Genomic DNA, 20,051 nt, shown 5'->3' on the forward strand with positions numbered 1-20,051 from the left:
TGATGACCTGAGCTTAAGTCAGATGCCTAACCCACTGAGTCACCCAGGCGCCTCAATTTTTTTAGGGACTTCTCTGTCATCTCTATAATCTTTGACTAATTTTTCTGACCCATTCCTGTTCTTAAATTCTTCCATTTAAAATGGACTGTAGTGTGCAACTGCCAGTAAAATAAACCTGATCACATCCTGCCATCATCTGTATGCTGGCTCTTCGATACCTGGACCAGGTATTCCACAGCGGAGAAAGCTCTGTGTGGCCCCTGCATTTTATTACCACAGTTTACCAACAGCGTCTGCGGGGTGTGAGGTGAAGGGCGCTGGAAGGACATGCCACCCACAGTGGCTCACAGTTACCCATCTAGGGAGACGGTGGCCGTGCCTCCCACTGCTAAAGGTGAAGGCAGTCATCAACTCATGCAGAACGGGCTTTGAGGGCACAGGATGTTCTATGCGTGGAAAGTGACTTTGGCCCCATGGAATAGGAGTTTGCGTATTTCTGTGTAAAGTTTCCACAGCCTCCCCTTGGCTCCCAAACCTACCCAAATCACAGAATTTAGCCGCTTGAGGGAAATCGTGAGCGCCCTAAAAGACTACAAAGAGCTCGCGCCTGGATACAGAATCTGAACTTCCCGCCTGTTAATTAGGTCTGGAGAAGTAGCTCCTCTGCCAGCCTTCCAAGAAGCTCAATGCCCATTGGCTCTTCCTGCGTCCAATGAGAGACTGCACCCTGCGCCGGTAGGTGGGACCCTCTTTGGCGGCGGTTGCCAGGAAACCGCATCAACATCAGAGAGCTGAGCCTCTGCTTTGGAAGCGGGAGGTGGTGGCCGCTGGAGCACGAGAGGGGAATTTTCGTCTGCCAAGATGGTAAGCCGGTTGGGGGTCTTGAAACTACTTGTTTATCTATTGGTTTAATTGTAGTTTAGAGCCAGCTTGCACCTAAAAAGGATTTGAAGTGCCTAATCTGAGAATTAAAGTGGGAAACTCGTACAATTTGCTTTCAGAGGCCTCCTGTGCTATTGTTTAAGCAACGAACACGGTGGCTTTCAGCCTTTTCCAAAATTTCTGGCTGTTATTAGATCTGCCCGGTAAATATCTTTTTTCTCATATTTTGGAAATTTGGGGAAAGATTAAGAATGTTGAACGAATAACTGGGGGAAGAAAACTCCAGGAGAGAGTGAATGAATTAAGTAGCAGCGGCCCGACCTGTTAAATCTATATTAGGAAAACCTGACCAGTTTCTCAACGGAACTTTATGGCCAAGGGGTAAGGGAGAGGGGGGTGGAATGGGGAAGGAGGAATTCCCTGTATTGCGCTAAAAGCTAGTTCTACAGAGTTTGACTACAGGTCTTTGAATCTTAGTACTGCGGCATATTTAAGCTGAGGAATCCTGGGTAAAGTTGCTTTTACTTTTTATTCTTCATCTATAAAATGGGGAGTAATAAAAGTAGTTTACTGATATATCAATATATTTAGCTACCACGCGTACTTTTTTTTTATTTCTCTGAATTTAGGAAGGAGGCCAAAGGTCCTTTGTTTTTATTAGTGTTCCCTATTTTTGTAATGGGAGCTTACATCAGTATACTTTTAAAGTTTATTTATTTATTTTGAGAGCGAGGGAGCACAAGTGGGGGAGGGGCAGAAAGAAAGGGAGAGAGAATCCCAAGCAGGCTCCACGCTCAGCCGGGCTCAATTCCTTAGCGGGGCTCAATCCCAGGACTGGGAGATAATGACCTGAGCGGAAATCAAGAGTGGTGCATAACCCTCTGAGCCACCCAGGCACTCCACAGCAGTATTCTTTTAAAAATTAGCTTTTGGAATATCAAAGTATGCATACTTTTATTTTTTTTTCATTATAGGCTTCTAAAAGGAGAGCTATGAACTTCAGTGAAAGACATCAGAAATTAGTAGATGTAAACTACTGCAAGAAATTGCATGTCCAATCGCTAAGAAAGATACAGAATCAAGTCAGGGACCAAATGGTGCAGAACGAAAATGATGACCGTGTGGAGCGCAGGAGATTCCTCAGATTATTACAGAATGAACAGTTTGAGTTGGATATGGAAGAAGCCATTCAAAAGGTACATTTTACTATTCATTCTTACATTGTTTTTTTCCCTTCATTTTCTCCTTGGAAATGATAAAAACCAACTGCTGATACTGGAATTGAATAGATAACAGGATCAGATAAAGTATGCCTCATTGTATGTCAGTCCAATGTAGTGGTAAAGAACTGCGTTTTTGGAGTTAGACTGTTACGTCTTTAAATCCTAGTATTGCTGTATATAAGCTGTTGAACCATGATTTTACTTGCTGCCTCATCTATAAAACAGGAATTATAATAGTACCCACTTTGTAGGATTGTTTTAATAGTTAATGATTTAATACATGCAAAGCACTTGGAAAAGTACCTGGAACAGAGTAAGACACAGGTTTTCTCGTTTTTTTTCATAAACATGAAATCCGTAATTACTGAGTTTTGCTCATATAAGTAAAATTCAGTTGCATTCCATAAAATTCAAAAGACAAAAATTTCAGATTACCTTTTTTGAATATCCTGATATTAAACATGTTCATTGTTCAGTGGTAGAAAATGAACACGTATGTATTAGATTTGAATTTACTTGTATTTTTGATTTTTGAAATACTGACTTGAATTCAGGTACAGTACATATATATAACTCCTAAAATATGGAGATAATTTTTTAATGGAAACTTCTAAATATTTTACAGGATGAAGGTGGTAAAAAAGGGAAACCAATAAGAAACAAGTTCTCATAAATGTGAAAAAGGTGTTCTGATATTTCACTATTTTTTGAGTTCCTGCTTTATGTTCAACATTTTGCAGGATATTGTGGGGAATGGCAAAAGCAACTTTTAAAAATGATATCCATCCCTCTGACTTTCAATTTCATAAAGCTTAGACATGATTTTCAACCCTGAGCAATAAGATCCTAGGGATTAGATTTTTTTCCTATTTTTATTCTTATTTTTTTCTTTAATTTTAAAGAAAACCCTAGATATCAGATCATCTCTCTCCTGTATACTTCAGTATGCATCTTATAAAATACAGATATTTTCTAACATAGTAGCAGAACAATGCCATTATCTCACGTAATAGAATTAACAGTAAATTCTAGGTATCATTTAATGCCATCCCATAATCAAGTTTTGGGGATTATGTCAAAGTCTGCTTTTACAGTTGGTTTGTTTTAATCAGGATCCGAACAAGGTTCATATAGTATATTTGGTTGTTATGTCTGTTAGGTACCTCTAATCTAAAACAGTCTCTCCCTCATTCTTTATTTATTTAAAAAGGAATTTTTCTTTAACGTTTATTTATTTTTGAGAGACAGAGAGAGACAGAACACGAGTGGAGGAGAGACAGAGAGAGAGGGAGACACAGAATCCAAAGCAGGCTCCAGGTTCTGAGCTGTCAGCACAGAGCCCGATGCGGGGCTCAAACCCATGAATTGTGAGATCATGACCTGAGCCAAAGTTGGATGCTTAACCGACTGAGCCACCCAGGCCTCTCTGGGTCTCTGGCTTTCTACTCTCAGATCTTAGGAATCACTTGAGCTGATTCGTTATCCTATTTGTTCTTTTCCTCTGGTGAATACAAGACTCATCTTGTAAATTTCTGGCTTCACACCCGGAATCAGCCATTGTACCAAAGAGCACTGTTATCATCTAATGGAAATAATATTTAGAGACAATTTTTGAGATAAGTTTAGATACATAAGAGTTGCAAAAAATAGTAAAGAGAATTCCTGTATACCGTTTACTGATTTCTCTTTAAGTTAATATCTTAAATAATCATGGAACAATTATCAAAATGAAGAAATTAGCCTTGGTACAATATGTTAACTATAGTATTTATTCAGATCATATGAGTTTTTTCCATTAACATGTTTTCTGTTTCAGGAATACAAACTGCATTTAGTTGTTATGTTTCCTTAATCTCCTCCAATCTGTAACAGTTTTTCACTTTTCCTGTCTTTCATGACCTTGACAATTTTAAAGACTACTGTTCATTTATTATATTAGTTTTCTGTTGCTGTGTAACAAATTACCACAAATTTAGTGGCTAAAAACATCTGTTGATTACCTCATGGTTTCTGTAGGTCAGAAATCCAAACGTGGTTTATAGCTGGATTGACTGCTTGGTCTCACAAGGCTGAAATCCAGGTGTTGTCTGGAATATATTCTCATCTGAATCTTGGGGTCCTCTTCTAAGCTCATTTAAGTTGGCAGAGTGCATGTTTTCATAGTTCGAAGACTAATGCTCATATCTCTCAGAGACTGCTGACATTCCCTGCCACTTGATCCTTTCCACAACATAGCAGTCTGTTTCCCTGATATCCACAGAACAGTGGCTTCAACTGCTCTTTGTCATTTTAGGGCTCACCTGATTAGGTCAGGCCTACCCAAGAGAATCTCCCTTCTGATTAGCACAGTGGTTATCCTAGCCTTTCTCCTTTCCTTATTCATAATTGCTTTCTCCAACAAAAAGAAAGTTGGTTCTCATTATCTATAGTATATTTACTTATTCTTTCAACCCTAGTATACAAATAAAGTAGTCTCAGAATTGTTAACCTGCACCCCTGTGAACAACACATTTACTTACTACAGTACAGATTTGGATATAAATATTTTTTGTCCTTAGCCTTATATCTAGTCAGACACTGTTTCCTAAAATTACTTATGTCTATTTCTACTGCATTTATGTGATTGTCTTTTTAAACATTTTATTGAGGTATAATTGACATACATTATGATATTAGTTTCAGGTGCACAACATAGCAATTTGACCTTTGTATACATTGTGAAATGATGACCTCAATAAGTCTAGTTACTATCTATTTACCATACAAAGTTAATACGCTATTATTGACTATATTCCCCATCCTGTATGTAAATCCCCATTACTTATTTTATAACTGGAAGTTTGTACTTCTTGATCCTCTTCACTCATTTCACACCTCCACTCCTACTCCCCTCTCGTCTGGCAACCACCATTTGGTTGTCTATATCTATGAATTTGGGTTTTGTTTATTTGTTTTGTTTTTGAGATTCCACATATAAGTGAAATCAAAGATGATGGTCTTTCTCTGACTTATTTCAGTTAGTGTAATACCCTCAAGGTCCATCCAAATTGTCACAAATGGCAAGATTATCTTTATGGCTGAGCAACATTCTATTGTACTTACATACCACATTTTCTCTACTCGTCCATTGATGGACATAGGTTATTTCCATATCTTGATTATTATAAATAATGCTACATTTATATATCTTTTCAAATTAGTGCTTTTGTTTTCTTTGGTAGATACCCAGAAGTGAAACTGCTGGATCATATGATTTTTTAAAAATTTTTGAGAGCTTCCATACTTTTTTCCATTGTGGCTGCACCAATTTATATTCTCACCACCACTGCATGAGGATTCCCTTTTCTCCACACACCAACACTTATTTCTTTTTGCTAATAGCCATTCTGACAGGTGTAAGGTAATAATCACATTATAGTTTTGATTTGCATTTCTCTGATGATGGGTGATGTTAAATATCTTTTCCTGTGCTGGTGGGCATCTGTATGTCATTTTTAAAAAGAGTCTATTTAGGCCCTCTGCTTATTCTTTAATCAGACTGTTTATATTTTGTTTGTTTTGGGGTTTTATGACTTTATATATTTTGGATATTAACCCCATATAAGATATATGATTTGCAAATACTTCTGTCATTGCAGAAGGTTGCCTTTTAATTTTGTTGATGGTTTCCTTTGCTGTGCAGAAGCTTTTTAGTTTGTGGTAGTCTCATTTGATTTTGCTTTTTTATTGCAATTACCTCTGGAATCAGCTTTAAAAAAAAATTAAGATTAATGTAAAGGAGCTTACTGCCTATGTTTTCCTTTCAGACTTTTATGGTTTCAGGTCTTAGCATTCAAATTTCTGATCCATTTTGAGTTAATTTTTGTATATGTTGTATGATAGTGGTCCAGTTTCATTTTTTGCATGTTGCTGTCCAGTTTTCCCAGCAGCACTTGAAGAGTTTCAACACCACTTTTCCCCGTTGTATATTCTTGCCTCCTTTGTTCTAAATTAATTGACATATATATGTGGGTTTTCCTGGGCTGTCTGTCCTGTTATATTGATCTATGTGTCTGTTTTTATTTAAAAATTTTTTTAATGTTTATTTATTTTTGAGAGAGAGACAGAGCATGAATGGGGGAGGGTCAGAGACAGAGGGAGACACAGAATCTGAAGCAGGCTCCAGGCTCTGAGCTGTCAGCACAGAGCTGGATGCGGGGCTCAAACTCATGAACAGTGAGATCATGACCTGACCCGAAGTCAGACACTCAACTGACGGAGTCACCCAGGAGTCCCTCTATGTGTCTGTTTTTAATGCCAATACTATACTGATTTGATTACTATAGCTTTGTGATAATAGTTTGAAATTTGGGAGCATTACACTTCTGACTTTGTTCTTTTTCAAGATTGCTTTGGTTATCTTAATTCTTTTGTGCTTTTATATGAATTTTAGAATTATTTGTTCAAATTCTGTGAAAATGCTGTTGATATTTCGGTAGGAATTACATTGACTCTGTAGATTGCTTTGAAAAGTACAGACATTTTATTCTACTTCATGAGCACAGAATATCTTTCCATTTATTTGTGTTTTCTTCATTTTCTTTCATGAGTATCTTATAGTTTTCAGTATATAGTCACCATGGTTAAATTTAGTCCTAGGTGTTTTGTACTTTTTGATGCAGTTGTAAATGGGATTGTTTTCTTGATTTTTCTTTCTGATCTTTTGGTATTGATGTGTAGAAATTCAACAGGTTTTTATGTATTTTTTGTGTCTTATCACTACTGAATTGATTTATTTTAATAGTTTTTTGGTGTAGTCTTTAGTATTGTGTTATTTGCAAATAGTGACAAGTTTGCCTCTTCCTTGCCAATTTGGATGTCTTTTATTTCTTTTTCTTGCCTAATTACTATGGCTAGGACTTCCAGTACTATGTTGTATAAAAGTGGGGATGGAATGAGCATTCTTGTCTTGTTCTTGATCTTAGAGCTTCTCACCAATGAGTATGAAACTAACTGTGGGTTTGTCATAAGGGTATTAATTATGTTGAGGTACATTCTCTCCATAATCTGCTTTTCCTGAATCAAAATGATTAATGATTTTTATCTTTCATTTTGTTAATGTATATAATAGTGATTGATTTGGGATGTGGAATAAGTCACATTAATCATGGTGTATGGTCCTTTTAATATGTTGTTGAATTTGGTTTGCTTAATATTTTGTTGAGGAATGTTGCATTTATGTTTATCAGGAATATTAGCTGGTAATTTTATTTTTGTATGGCATCCTTGTCTGGTTTTGGTATTAGGATAATGATGGCCTCATGACATGTAGTGAGAGTGTTCCCTCCTCTTCAGTTTTTTGAGAGTTTGAGAAGGGGAAATATTAATTCTTTGAATGTTTGATAGAGTTAACCAGTAAAGCCACATAGTCCTGGACTTTTGTTTTTTGGGAGGTTTTATTGATTCAGTCTCCTTACTAGTAATCTCCCTACTAGTATCTTGATTTTATTCTTGATTCAAGAATTCTTGATTCAGTCTTGGAAGATCGTGTGTTAGGAATTTATCCACTTCTTCTAGTTTGTCTAATTTTTGGCGTATACTTGTTCATATTACTCTCTTATGATCCTTTGCATTTATTTAGTATTAGTTGTAACTCCTTTTTCACTTCTCATTTTTATGTATTTGAGACCTCTCTCTTTTTTCCTTGGTAAGTCTAGCTGAAAGTTTATCTATTTTATTTATATTTTCTTTTTTAAGTTTATTTTTGAGAGAGAGAATGTGTGGGGGTGGGGGCAGAGAGAGAGGGAAAGAGAGAATCCCAAGCAGGCTCTGCACTGTCAGCATGGAGCCCAATCTGGGCCTCGAACTCACAAACCGTGAGATCATGACCTGAGCTAAAACCAGTAGTTGAATGCTTAACTGACTGAGCCACCCAGGCACCCCATTTTTATTTATATTTTCAAAGAACTAGTTCATAGTTTCATTGATGTTTCCTATTGTCTTTTTTTGTCTGTATTTCATTTATTTCCACTCTGATCTTTATTATTTTCCTCCTACTAACCTTAGGCTTCATTTATTCTTGCTATAGTTGCTTTTGGTGTAATGTTAGACTGTTTAATTGAGGGTTTTGTTGTTTCTTCAGAAAGATCTGTACTGCTGTGTACCTCCCTCTTAGAACTGCTTTTGCTGCATTTTGATGTTATTTTCCTGTTTTCATTTGTTTCCAAATTTTTAAAATTTTATTCTCTAATTAAAAATTTTTCTCAATTTTTTTTTTTAATTTTTGAGAGAGAGACAGACAGAGCATGAGTGGGAGGAAGGATAGAGAGGGAGAGGGAGACACAGAATCCGAAACAGGCCCAGGCTCTGAGCTGTCAGCACAGAGTCTGACAAAGAGCTTGAACTTGGAAATGGTGAGATCATGACCTGAGCCAAAGTCTGATTCTTAATTGACTGAGCTACCCAGCTGCCTCTGTAGATTTTTAAAAAATTTCTTCTAGGTATTTATTTCTTCGATGCCCTTGTGGTTGCTTTGTAGCATGCTGGTTAATTCTCACAGTTTTGTTGTTTTCTTCTTGATAATTGGTAATTCCATACCATTATGGTTGGAAAAGTTGCTTGATATAATATCAATTTTGAATTTATTTACATTTTCTTTTTTATGTGGCCTAACATTGATCTGGTCTGGAGAATGTTCTATATGCACTTGAGAAGCATGTGTATTCTGCTATTTTTGTACTGAATGTTCTGTATATATCTATTAAGTCCACCTGGTTTAAGGTGTTGTTTAAGGCTGATGTTTCCTTATTGATTTTCTTATTTCTGTCAGATGATATAAATAGGGTGCTAAAATCCCCTACCATTGTTGTATTATTGTTGATTTCCCCTTTTTGGTGTGTTAATATTTGCTTTATATATTTTGGTGCTTCTATATTAGATACATATATATTTGTAAATTTTATATTTTTCTTGCTTGATTGACCTCTTTATCATGTAATGCCCTTCCTTGTCTTTTATTACTGTGTTGGTTTTAAAGCTTATTTTGTTTGATATGAGTATAGCTATACCAGCTTTCTTTTCATTTCCATGGAATATTGTTTCCATTCCTCACTTGCAGCTTGTGTGTATCCCTACTTCTGAAGTAACCCTATATAGTTACTTCTGAAGTAACTATATAGATGAGTCTTGTTTGTTTTTTGTTTGTTTATAATCCATTTGGCCAGCTGTCTTTTGAGTAGAACATTTAGTCCATTTATATTTAAAATATTACTGTTAGATCTGTACTTATTGCCATTTGGTTAATTGTTTTCTGGCTGTTTCTGTAGTTCCTCTCTGTTCCATTTTCTTTCTGTCTTTCCTTGTGGTTCATTGTCTTTCTTTAGTGTTGTGCTTAGTTTTTTACTATTTACTGTATTTACTTATTTACTGTAAGGTTTTGCTTTGTGGTTACTGTGAGGTAATTTATGTATACAACATATATAATATCTTATCAACCTTTTAGGTTGATATCAACTTGAACTTATTCCAAAATAGTACACTTTTACCATCTCCCCCATTTTATGTTTTTGATGTCACATTTTATCTCCTATTTTATGTATCACTTAATTAATTATTGTAGTTTTATTTTACTATTTTTGTCTTTTAACCTTCATACTAACTTTATGAGTTAACTTATATACTACCTTCACTACATACTAAATTTTACAGAGAGATTTTTACTTTCAAATGTTTTTTGGTTGTTAATTAGTGCCATTTCTTTTCAACTTAAAAGATCCCTTTAACATTTCTTGAAAAACCAGTTTAGTGGTGATGAATTCCTTTAGCTTTTGCTTATCTGAAAAACTCTCTCTCCTTCAATTCTGAGTGATAAACTTACTGGGTAGAGTGTTCTTGGTTGGAAGTTTTTTCCTTTTAGCACTTTGAATATGTCATGCCACTCCCTTCTGGCCTGCACAGCTTGGGCTGAGCAATCTGCTGATAGCCTTGTGGAGTTTTCTTTACAACAAGTTGCTTGTACTGCTTTTAGATTTTCTTTTTTTTTTTAATTTCTAAAAATTTTTTTAAAATTTATTTTTGAGAGAGAGAGACAGACAGACAGAGTGCAAGCAGGGGAGGGACAGAGAGAGAGGGAGACACAGAATCCAAAGCAGGCTTCAGGCTCTGAGCTGTCAGCACAAAGCCCGATGCAGGGCTCAAACTCATGAACTGCAAGATCCATGACCTGAGCCAAAGTTGGACACTTAACCAACTGAGCCACTAGGGCACCCTAAGATTTTCTCTTTAATTTTTGACATATTAATAATGATGTGTGTTGGCATGGATCTCTTTGGGTTTATTTTACTTGGAACTCTCTGGGTTTCTGGATCTGGGTGTCTGTTTCCTTCCTTAGGTGAGGGAAGTTTTCAGCCATTATTTCTTCAAATAAGTTTTCTGCCTCTTTCCTTTCTCATCTCCTTTGGTACCCCTATAATGCAGATATTATTTCACTTGATTTTGTCCCATAGATCTCTTAATTTATCATCTTTTTTTTTTTAAGAATTCCTTTTTCTTTTTGCTGCTCTGTCTGGGTGATTTCCAGTGCTTTGTTTTCCAGTTCTCTGATCCATTCTTCTGTTCTATCCAATCTGCTGTATAACCCTCTTCGTGTATTTTTCAGTTCAGTTATTATATTCTTCAGCTCTGATTTCGGTTTCATACTTTCTTATATCTTATATCTCTTTGTTGAAGTTCTCATTGTGTTCATTCAGTCTTCTCCTAAGCTTGGTGAGCATCTTTATGCCTATTACTTTGAATTCTTTTTCTGGTAAATTACTTATCTCTGGATCAGTAAGGTCTTTTTCTGATGTTTTGTCTTATTCTCTCATTTGGAACATACTTCTCTGTATCCTCATTTTGTTTGGCTGTGTTTGTTTCCCTCTGTTGGGCAAAACAAGTACTTCTTTCAGTCTTGAAGAAGTGGCTTTGTGTAGGTGATGAAACTTCTCATTCACCATTGATTAGTTCTTGGTTGTCTCTTGAACCTTTGTGATCGTCTGAACAGCCTGATTTTTATTCTTGATATGTCTGTGTTGTTGATGGTATGCCAAGACCTGTCAGTGTTCCAAGGAGAGGAATCTTATTCAGCACCTAGTTTCAGGCTGAATGGAAGCCAGACCCTCAGGCAGCAGCTTTTAATATATGCAAATATATGCAGTCCTGTGGGGCTACAATTGTAAACTCTGTTGGCCTCCAGATCTAGAGATGGAGGTGTTCCCTGGGCAACAGTTGTAAAAACAGGGCTGCAGATGAGTATATAAGCTCCTTTCTGGGAGGTCTTGTTGAGCTGCAGTGAGGCCAACAGGATGGGCAAGAATAATGTCTCCCTACTTATGTTTCCTGGGAGTGCCTTTGTAGCTACTGTTTGTGTGGGAAACCTGAAGACTCTTTCTTAGGCTGGAGCTCCAGGATAAATAGGCCTTTTTCAAGGAAGACTGGGCCTGCAGTGCCCTGGGGGGTTGGCCTGCCAAGAACTGTCTTCTGATGGTAAGAGTCCCTTGGAGCTCAGGACCTTCAGCCCTCTTGGCCACCAAGGCCAAGTGAACAAAGGGCATTCTCTCTGTGGTTTGCACACACCTGCTCTGAAAGGTGCGCTCACCAGGTTCAGAAAGGCAGGGGGGAAATGTCTTGACTGCATGTGCCTGAAGGCTTCTGTGATACTGTGGGAGAGTGCCCTGTCTCTGTGCCTGTATGGTCCCAGGTTGGTGGCAGGAGAATGTGATGACTGCTCCCACTTGCCAGTCCAAGCAGGGTATGGGGGATTGCTATGACCGCTCCCACTGCCCAGCTGCAGGAAAGCAGCAGGACGTCACTGAGGCCACCTGTCCCACCAGCCCCAGTGAGGCAGTGAGAGGGTGCAGCATCCAGTGTGCTACCCTGGCAGGTTAGGTAGAGAGCACACAAAAGGAGTTAGCCTTGCCTCTGTCTCTGGCAGAATCCCAACTGTCCCTTACTTCTGCAGCAGATTCCCCCAGATCAGCAAATGAATTCCCTTCAAATTGGTGCTTTTGTGCTTGATCCTGGGATGAGTGAGACTGCAGGTGAGCCTTTAAAATGAGAATCTCAGTTTCCTATAGTACTTTGGGTCCCTTGGATGTCCGCCCTGTTGGTTTTCTAAGCCAGACATTTTTGGTGCAGCTCTGAAGTGTTGGAGTGCCTAATGTGGGGCACCAACTGCTCACTCATCTGGCAGAGGTGCTGGACTGGTGAGATCCCTCTCTGTTGTGTCTCCCTGCTTATTGGGTGTAGGGTTTTTTGGCAAGACAGTGTCTCTACCCCTCTCAATGTGGTCCTTTTATCCTTTGTTGTAGAGAAGCAGTTCATCTAGTTTTCAGATCCTTTTCAGAGAGAAATTGTTAGAAGGTGCAGGAGAGACATGAAGTATCCCCCAAACTGAGAAGGCACTTGGAGACCGGAAAATGAAGTAGGCCACTCCATACAGTTTACACAGTGTTTTACTTCAGGTAACTTAATGACAGGGGGATTGGGTGGAAGACTGACTATTCACAGCAACTGCATAGTTACTCTCCGCCAAATCCAGACCTTAGTCCACAAACCTTATAGAGCAAAGGGACGCACAGAAGGGCACTATGCTGAGATCAAAGGGTTCACAAACACCACAGAGAGCTTGAATGTGTCTAATTGACCACTAACTTTTAATTAGATCTTGCAGCCTCACCTGTGCATCAGGAAGGGGAAAGACTATTATTTCTAAAAGATTAATGGGAGACCAAAACAACCTTCTCCCTATTTTGGTCTTGGTGGGCATTTCTAAGGTATGATTATTCATTTCCATGGAATGGCTACATGGAACCTGTAGCCCCAAGAAAGGTCATTGAGCAACCATGAACAAGATGGAGGGCTAAAGATGGAGTCGGTATTGTCAGCATTCCTACACAAATGACCTACAGGTAGCTGTAGATTTTGTGTGTCCATGGGAGGAGATGAGTTCAGGATCTTCTTATGCTGCCATCTTGGACTCCCTGATTTTTAATACAGTTAATTTGACATAGTCTGCATTCCATTATTCCCTCCACATGTGGTCGATTTCTTTAAAAAATTTTTTATGTTGAAATAGTTACAAATTCTTGGGAAATTGCAAAAATCATATGGAGAGGTCCACTGGGCACCATACAGAAGATTCCCCCGGTGGTTACATCTTGCATAACTGTAATATAATGTCAAACTCTAGAAAATGATATTGGTACAATATGCATATATACCCATATGTCATTTTCAAATGTGTAGTAGATTTACACAGCCACCACCTAATTCAAGATACAGAACTGTTGTATCACCACCAAGACCTTATTCATGCTACCCCATTATAGTCATATATTTTCTTTACCACCACTGCCCTCCCCCCCCCCCCCCCCCCCCCCCGCCGCCCAGCTGCGGCCACCGACTATGCCTGGCAACCATTGGTTTGTTCTCCATCTCTGTAATTTTGTTCTTTCAGGAATGTTATATAAATGTAATTGTGTGTGATTCCATACATATGTGGAGTCATATGTGACCTTTAGAGTAGATTTTTTTCACTCAGTGTAATGCTTTTGAGAGTCATCCAAGTTGTTGAATTTGTCAATAGTTAATTCTTTTTTATTATTGAGTAGTAGTGCCTGGCATGGATTTACTGGTTGATTTCTTTTTAAATTTGCATATTATAAAATTAATTCTCTCTGATGTATATATAGTTCTATGGATTTTGACAAATGGATAGATTTCTATCTCTACCCTCCCAGGTCATTCAAACACTTCTATCATCCTAAAAGTCCCCTCATGCTGCCCCTTTGTAGTCAGCCACTCACCCTTCTCCCCAAATCCCTGGAAACCATTGATTTCTTTTGTGTCCTGTTAGGTTCACCTTTTCCACAATGTCATATAACTGGAATTAGGGAATATGTTACCTTTTGGGTCTGACTTCTTTCACTTAGCAAAACAAATGTAAGATTCCATATCGTTGTATGAATTGTTCCTTTTATTGCTGAATGGTATTGTTGTATTCTAGTATGTGGATGTACCACAGTTGTTTGTTCATTTGCATGTTGAAAAAAATCTGAATTGTTTCCAGTTTATGGCAACTGTGAATAAAACTGCTATAAACATTTGATTACAAACTTTTATATGAACATAAATTTTCATTTCTCTTAGATAGATATCTGAGAGTAGGATGGTTGTGTCATATAGTGGGTGTATGTTTCACTTGATAAGAAATTGCCAAACCATTTTGCAGAGTTGCTGCATTTTTTTGCATTTCCTCGGGTGGTGTATAAGAATTCCAGTTGTTTTGTGTCATCACCAGTACTTGCAGTTGCTTTTTGTTAATTGAAGTTATTATTTAGATAATTGTGGATTCATATGCAGTTGTAAGAAATAATACAGAGAGACCCAATATACCTTGCACCTAATGTCTCCTAATGGTACATCTTGCAAAACTGTAGTATAATATCACAGGCAAAATAACAGCAATGATACAATCCACCAATCTTGTTCAGATTTCCCTACTTTTACTTGTGCTCCTGTCTGTGCATTGGTGTGTGTGTGTGTGTGTTTGGTTCCCTACAGTTTATCACACGTGTAGGTGTGTGTGTGTGTGTTTGGTTCCCTACAGTTTATCACACGTGTAGGTTTGTATGTCCAGCACCACAGTCATGATCCAGGGGAGCTCCATGACCACAAGGGTCCCTCATTTTGTCCTTTCATAAACATAACCATCTCTTTCTTGTACACCATACCTCATGCCTGACTCTGGCAACCACTAATATGTTCTCTGTTTCTATAATTTTGTCATTTCAAGAATGTCACCTATACAACTCAACAATAAAAAGACAAATAAACTCTTTAATGGACAAAGGACATCAATAGCCATTTCTCTAAAGAAGATACACAAATGAATAATAAGCACATAAAAGATGTTCAACATAATGTCATTAGGGAGATGCAAATCAAAATCGCAGTTAGGTATCCCTTCAGAGCCATGAAAATTGCTCTAATTCTTTTTAAAAAGGATAGTAAGTATCGGAAACGATGTAGAGAACTTCGAACCCTTGTACATTGCTTTTGGAAATGTAAAATGTAGTGGCTGTGGGAGACAGTTGGACAGTTCCTCAAAAATTTAAATGCAAATGCTGTATCACTTAGCAATTCTTCTACTAAACCCAAGACAATTGAAAACATGTTCACACAAAAACTTGTACATGAATATTGAAAGCAACATTATTCATGATAGCCAAAAGGTGGTTGTTGGAAACAACCCAAGTGCCCATCCACTGATGACTAGATAAAGTGTGTTCTATCTGTACAGTGGGATATTATACAGACATAAAAGGGAATGAAGTACTGATACATGCTGCAACATGGATGAACCTTGAAAGCATTACACCAAATGAAAGAAGCCGAGCACAAAAAGGCCACTTATTCTGTGATTCCATTTAAATGAAGTATCTAGAATAGGCAAGTCCATAGAGATAGAAAGCAGATTAGTGGTTCTCAGAAACTAGTGGGTGTGTGGAATGGTGAGTGACTGCTAACAGGTATGGGTGTTTTTTGTTTTTTGTGTTTTTTTTGGGAGGCTATGAAACTGTTCTGTAATGTTAAAACTTACATCTACACGAATACCTGCATGTGGATGTTTATAGCAGTTTTAATTGCCAAAACTTGTAAGCTACTAAGATGTCCTTCAGTAGATGAATGGATCGTTGATCCAGACAATAGAATATTAGTGCTAAAAGAAATGAACTATCAAGCCATGAAAAGACATGGAGAAACTTTAAATGTGTATTACTAAGTGAAAGAATCCAACCTGTAAAGGCTTCATACTGCATGATTCCAACTATCTACCAGTTCTGTATGATAACTGTAATGGTAGATAAATATCATTACAGATTTCTCAAAACCACAGAATGTACAACACCAAGAGTTAACCCTAATATAAACTGTGGACTTTGGGTGATTGTGTCATTGCAGATTAATTGATTGTAACAAACGTACCACGCTGGTGGGGTGTTGATAGTGAGGTGGGCGGTGCATATGTGTGGGCTTTGGGTATATGGGAACTCTCTTATTTCTGCTCAGTTTTGTTGTGAACACAAAGCTGCTTCAAAAAAAATAACCACTTAAAAGTTCTGAAACTAGATCATGATGATTGTTGCACAACACTGTGAATATACTAAAAAAACACTGAATTGGGAATTGTGAAATGTGAATTTTATAATATGTGAATTAAAGCACAATTGTAAAATAAGGAACGTGTTTCAAGAACATTATATAAATGGGCCCAAACAGTATGTTGGGATTGGATTTTTTCACTCAGCTTAATTGCTAGAAATTCATCCAAGTTGTTGCTAGTGTCACTATTTCGTTCCCTTTTGTTGTTGAGCAGTCCTCCATGGTAGGATGTACCACAGTTTATCTCACTATTCACCTGGTAGCATTTGTCTGTTTATTTCCATTATTAGCTATTTTGAATAAATCTGTAAACATTTAGATACAGGTTTTTATTTATTTTTATTTTTTTATTATTTTTTAATATATAATTTGTTGTCAAATTTGTTTCCATACAACACCCAGTGTTCATCCCAACAGGTGCCCTCCTCAATGCCCATCTGTCACTTTCCCCTCTCCCCCACCCCCATCAACCCTCAGTTTGTTGTCAGTATTTAAGAGTCTCTTATGGTTTGGCTCCCTCCCTCTCTAACTTTTTTTTTCCTTCCCCTCCCCCCTGGTCTTCTGTTAAGTTTCTCAGGATCCACATCTGAGCGAAAATATATGGTATCTGTCTTTCTGTGCCTGACTTATTTCCCATAGCATAATACTCTCCAGTTCCATCCACAGTTGCTACAAATGGCCAGATTTCATTCTTTCTCATTGCCAAGTAGTATTCTATTGTATATATAAACCACATCTTCTTTATCCATTCGTCAGTTGATGGACATTTAGGCCCTTTCCATAATTTGGCTATTGTTGAAAGTGCTGCTATAAACATTGGGGTACAAGTGCCCCTGTGTATCAGCACTCCTGTATCCCTTGGGTAAATTCCTAGCAGTGCTATTGCTGGGTCATAGGGTAGATCTATTTTTAATTTTTTGAGGAACCTCCACACTGTTTTCCAGAGCAGCTGCACCAGTTTGCATTCCCATCAACAGTGCAAGAGGGTCCCTGTTTCTCCACATCCTCTCCAGCATCTGTAGTCTGATTTGTTCATTTTAGCCACTCTGACTGGCATGAGGTGGTATCTCAGTGTGGTTTTGATTTATATTTCCCTGATGAGGAGTGACGTTGAGCATCTTTTCATGTGCCTGTTGGCCATCTGGATGTCTTCTTTAGAGAAGTGTCTGTTCATGTCTTCTGCCCACTATTTCACTGGATTGTTTGTTTTTCAGATGTGGAGTTTGGTGAGTTCTTTATAGATTTTGGATACTAGCCCTTTATCCAGTATGTCATTTGCAAATATCTTTTCCCATTATTTTGGTTGCCTTTTAGTTTTGTTGATTGTTTCCTTTGCAGTGCAGAAACTTTTTATCTTGATGAGGTCCCAATAGTTTATTTTTGCTTTTAATTTCTTTACCTTTGTAGATGTGTCAAGTAAGAAATTGCTGCAGCTGAAGTCACAGAGGTTTTTCCGTGCTTTCTCCTCTAGGGTTTTGATGGTTTCCTGTCTCACGTTTAGATCCTTCATCCATTTTGAATTTATTTTTGTGAATGGTGAAAGAAAGTGGTCTAGTTTCATTCTTCCGCATGTTGCTGTCCAGCTCTCCCAGCACCATTTGTTAAAGAGACTTTTTTCCATTGGATATTCTTTCCTGTTTTGTCAAAGATGAGTTAGCCATACATTTGTGGGTCCAATTCTGGATACGGGTTTTTAAATAAACATAAGTTTTCATTTCTCTGGGATAAATGTTTAAGAGTAAAGTTACTGAGTTATATGGTAATTGTATGTTAGCTTTATAACAAACTACCAAACTGTTTTCCAGAGTTGCTCTATCATTTTACATTCCCACCCAGCAAACAATTTCTCACCAACATTTGGTTTTGCCATTATTTTTCATTTTAGCCATTGTAATAGGTTTGTAGTGATCTGTCATTGTAATTTTAATCTGCATTTCCTGAATGCTAATGATAGTGAACATCTTTTCATGTGCTTATTCCTTCTAAATACAGAATTTAGTTAAGCCTCTAGATTCTTCTACCATTTTACCCATGATACAAAAGAGAAACAAGTTAAATGGTATCCTGGAGAAGCAATCAGTCAAATTCAGAATGTAGGACATTCTATGGGCTACATGTACTAATTTCTACAACAAATCAATGGCTTGGGGGGAAAAATGTGTGTATGGGATGACTATTACAGAATGAAAGAGACTTAAGAGAACTAATAACTAGATGCCACATGTGGACCTTGTTTGGATTTTGATTTGAAGAAGCAAACTAAAAGCATCTTTGAGACAATTGGGAAAACCTGAAAATGGACTACACCTTACTGAGGAATAACTGTTATTTAGACATGTTAATGGTATGGTTGTTATATGAGATGAAATTCTTATCAGGTAGAGATCAATACTGAATTACTTATATGGTAATGACATATCTAGGATATGGTTTAAATAGTCTAGCAAAAAAGAACAAAGAAAAAAAATGAAATTGGAGTAGAAGTGGAATAGGAGCAAAAAAGGTTGACAAAATATTGGTAGTTATTGAAAATGAGTGATGCTACCTGAGGGTGTATTTTAATATTCTTACTACTTAAGATGTCTGACATTTTCTATGGTAAAACGTTTGGGAAAGTGTTGATTGAATAGCGTTTTGTATTTTAAAATAAAACACAAATGGTTGTTGCTCCGAAGGCACTTGAAGTTTTCTGTTACAAAACAGAGTCTTCCTTGAGGAAAAAATATATCTGATTCTGAAGGACAAATAATTGAAGTTTCTTTTTTAAAAAAATTCAGGCAGAAGAAAACAAAAGATTGAGGGAACTTCAGATTGAACAAGAAGAAAAATTGGCTATGGAATTGGCCAAACTAAAACATGAAAGTCTAAAGGATGAAAAGATGAGGCAACAAGTAAGAGAAAACAGGTATCTTGGCATTTATAAATTTCACTTATTTTGTTTTTGCCTTTAAACTATTTATGTTGTGCTTGGCACCTGAAAGTGAAATTTCTTTCTTTGTATCATTGCACTTAGTTAATATTTCGTCTGGAAATGCTTATTGCTTTAAGTCCTGTATATATTCATTTGAGAAAAGAAGTTGTATTCAAAGTAGTGTTTAAGGTGAAAATAAATATCACTTTCTTATCTTTCCTCTAAATGTAATTTTTTAAATGACCTAAAAAATAGACTCATGAATCCTACTCTTAAGTGAAACCTTACATAATTTAATTTGCTACCCCAGTATTACTGGAAAGTGGCTGGTCAGCTATGGGTCAATACCTCTAGTGATTGCCATAGAACTTCTTTTTTCATTCGGCTGTAACTCTGAATATCTTTCCCCCATATTGTTTCAAAATTAATTTCCTTGTAACTTTCATGAATTTATCTCATTTTTGCTATCTAATAAAAAACAAACAAATTTAGTGCTTATTTAGGATATCCTTTCATATTTATGAATCCCATAAATGTTTTATTCTATAAGTTAAACATCCTTCATTCCTTCATTTGTTTCACATATAGTATAATTTCAAGCTTCACCATCCTGGTTCTCTTCTGTAGATACACTTTACATGATTATTGGTCCTTAACAAAATATTACCCCCATAATTATGTGTAATGCTCCAGGGTATTGCTTAATACCCCTAGTAGAGGGACTGTTAACCACATTGTTCTAAAATATGTTTCTTAATGTTGCCTAAGACAGAATTACTTATTAGGAGCAGCCATGTCACGCCTATACTTACATAGTTGAATATAATAGAAATTTATTTACTTTGATAATTGTT

General features: G+C 37.0%; 1 protein-coding gene across 1 annotated transcript in view; it reads left to right on the forward strand.

Annotated features, from left to right (window-relative positions):
* Positions 1 to 303: 303 nt before the first annotated feature.
* MNS1 (meiosis specific nuclear structural 1) overlaps positions 304 to 20,051 on the forward strand; it is a 48,198-nt gene continuing 28,450 nt past the window's right edge. The window contains exons 1-3 of the mRNA XM_043555356.1: positions 304 to 864; positions 1,857 to 2,078; positions 19,064 to 19,191. Of these exons, the coding sequence (XP_043411291.1) occupies positions 862 to 864; positions 1,857 to 2,078; positions 19,064 to 19,191 (353 nt within the window). The 5' untranslated portion in view covers positions 304 to 861. The remainder of the gene's footprint in view (positions 865 to 1,856; positions 2,079 to 19,063; positions 19,192 to 20,051) is intronic.

Source organism: Prionailurus bengalensis, chromosome B3 (assembly GCF_016509475.1).
Source record: "Prionailurus bengalensis isolate Pbe53 chromosome B3, Fcat_Pben_1.1_paternal_pri, whole genome shotgun sequence".
Lineage (NCBI taxonomy): Eukaryota > Metazoa > Chordata > Mammalia > Carnivora > Felidae > Prionailurus > Prionailurus bengalensis.